This window comes from Papaver somniferum, chromosome 4 (assembly GCF_003573695.1).
Source record: "Papaver somniferum cultivar HN1 chromosome 4, ASM357369v1, whole genome shotgun sequence".
NCBI classification, from domain to species: Eukaryota; Viridiplantae; Streptophyta; class Magnoliopsida; order Ranunculales; family Papaveraceae; genus Papaver; species Papaver somniferum.
Window position 1 is genome coordinate 25,703,904 of NC_039361.1, and position 2,987 is coordinate 25,706,890.

At 34.9% G+C, this 2,987-nt stretch overlaps 1 protein-coding gene across 1 annotated transcript; it reads left to right on the forward strand.

Moving 5' to 3' along the window:
• The first annotated feature begins 227 nt into the window (after positions 1-227).
• LOC113272207 lies at positions 228-1,175 on the forward strand. The gene has a single exon (XM_026522084.1). It carries the CDS (start codon positions 228-230, stop codon positions 1,173-1,175), a length of 948 nt encoding a protein of 315 aa, XP_026377869.1.
• Positions 1,176-2,987: the final 1,812 nt, after the last annotated feature.

Genomic DNA, 2,987 nt, shown 5'->3' on the forward strand with positions numbered 1-2,987 from the left:
ATTAACTTCGATATGGACTGTAGTTGAACCCTAATCAATATCACACTGTGAATAAATTGAAACGGTCTGAGTCAAGTTCTGCGACTTGGAGATAGAATCGGCGACTTTTTTTCTTTTCAGATCTTCGTTTTTCGAGCAAACACTCATTAATTCAGGTGAATTCTTAGATTTTAATTCTTGTTTTCCATCAAATCTAATGTGTTCTAGTCATTAATTCAGGTGGAATCATGGATCCTGGTCTAAATTTCACCTGTTCTGATCATTTACATACTTTAGGTTCTACTTCAGAAAATGCTTCAGTTAAGGTTCCATCAATAGATTTGCCTGATGATTTATTTGAAGAGGGATTGCGTTCTTGGAAATTTTCACTTATTGGAAGATTAAACTTACAGAGTATCAAATTTGTTGATGCCGCTGTTATTTTGCGTCAAAAATGGACATTGGTTGGGGATTGTAAGCTCATTCCATTGGGAAGAGGTTTTTTCACTATCAAACTGGATAATGAGATTGATCGTCGTTTCATTAAAGCTGGTCAGTGGGAAGTTCTTAATCAGGTTCTACAAGTAAGGAATTGGAAATCAAATTTTAGACCATCAAACCAGCGTACTTCGAAGGCTCGGGTTTGGGTTTGTTTTCCTGGTTTGGGTTTAGAATTCCGGAAGGAAAAAATTCTCTTCACTATATGTAAAGATATTGGTACTCCCATTAAGGTTGATTCTGCTACAACAAAATGTGAAGTAGGTTATTATGCAAATGTTTTGGTTGAGGTGGACTTTGCTCAACCAATTCCTAGTAAGATATGGATTGGTACTAAATATGGAGGATTCTTTCAAGATATTTCTATTCATGTTCTTCCAAAATACTGCCACCATTGCAAAATCATTGGTCATCTTACTGCAGATTGTAGAATTGAGAAGAATAAAAATTACACTACAAGCAAAGGTCCTCAGAAAACTAGGCCTAGTAGTGAAATTCCTCATACTCCATTTGACATTTGTGATAGATCAACAGTTGAGAGCTCTCCATCAAAACTGCAAGCTAGTACTTCTAATGAGCTTCAACAACCAGAAGAAGACTCTCTCATTACAAATATGTTAACCTCAATGGCTCAGCAAAATGGTTCTAATACCAATGTAGTTGGAGGAAGATTTCGTGATTTAAATGCTGAAGAATAAATGGTAGATGAACAGTTACATAAAGAAGATGTTGAGATTGCTCCACAACAATTACTGCATCTTGCTGAAGTTACAGAATTAGAAACTAGTGTTATTAAATTCATTGATGCTGGTACAGGAAAAGTAAGTGCAGAACCAGTTCCTTTTACCACTTGATCTTCAGTGGTTAAAACATCTGCGGGAAAGAAAAAAATCAAATGTAGATATGTCTAATTCCAACACAAGTAACATTTTAGAGGAGCATCTTCCTGTCTCAAAGAATGCAAGTGAAGTGGTTAAAAAATATTATTCCAGGTAATAGCTCTGCTAAAAAAGTTAGTAATCCAGTTGCTCATAAATACACTTTTAGAAGAAATGTTGGCAAGGGGGAACTAAAAAACCCCAAAACCAAACCATGAAAGTTCTTTTTTGGAATTTAAGGGGCCTTAGGAGGGTTAAGGCTCAACATAAGTTATATTCTTTAGTTAATCAATTTAGTCCAACTCTTGTTTGGATTGCAGAACCAAAAATCAAGTGCTCTTCTTCTTTTTGTAGTAAATTAAATTTACCTGGAATGCAATATATGGTTATTCATAATGAAACTAACAATCACAAAAGCAATATATGGTTATTATGGAGTAGATCAATTGATGCTCCTTTTGTTGTGTCTATTTCAAGTCAGATGATTACAGTAGTTGTAGGTGATACACTAGTGTCATGTGTTCATGCTCATGTAAATGTGGTTCAGGGAAGATACTTATGGTCTGAAATGCAACTTATAAGTGAATTAAAAAATCCTTGGGCTATTTTAGGTGATTTTAATGCAATTTTATCTATGGAAGAAAAAGTGGGAGGCATATCACCTTCAAGAAGATCCATGATAGATTTTAATGATTGTCTTAACACTTGTGAACTGGTGCAAGCACCTAAGATTGGTTTGGATTTTTCTTGGTCCAACTGTCAGCAGGGCAATAAAAGGATTCTATGTAACCTTGATAGAGTGGTTTTTAATATGCAGTGGTTGCAAAAATACAGTGATTGGGGATACAAAGTGGGACTCATAATTGCTTCAGATCATTCACCATTGTTAGGTGGTTGTGCAAGTGTTCCAAAACCAAAAGATGTTCCTATCAGATTTAAAAAAATGTGGTTAAATCATCGTATATTCATGAAAGTGGTGCAAGATAGCTGGTCAGAACAAATCCATGGTGATGTTCCTTATATTTTTATGACAAAGCTTAAGAATCTCAAACACATTCTTAAAGAATGGAATTGGAAGGTTTTTGGAGATGTGAATGTTAAAATTCAAGAAGCAGAGAAGAATGTTAAAGAAAAAATGATCCTCTCAGATGCCAGTCCTCATGATAAACAAGCTCTGCATGATTTGGTTAATGCTCAAAATAAACTTAATTCAAGGGAAACCCAGTACAACACAATGATGAAACAAAAATCTAGAATCAAGTGGGTCATGGAGGGGTCATCAAATACAAATTTCTTTCACTCCAATGTCAAAATCAGACAAACAAGAAATGCTATATGTGAATTGGAGGATAACAATGGAAATATTATAACTGATCACAAGCAAATTGCTGATACATTAGTGAAGTTTTTTGAGAACAGATTTCAAGCTCAAGATGTTGAAGTTAATGAATATATTCTTGATGCCATCCCTACTGTTATAACTGAAGCTGATCAACATATGCTTGAAGCTATTCCTGAAGCTGATGAAATAAAAGCAACAGTTTTTGCAATGGATAGTGATAGTGCACCTGGACCAGATAGCTTCTCAGGAATGTTTTACAAGGCATGTTGGGATATTATTCACCATGATTT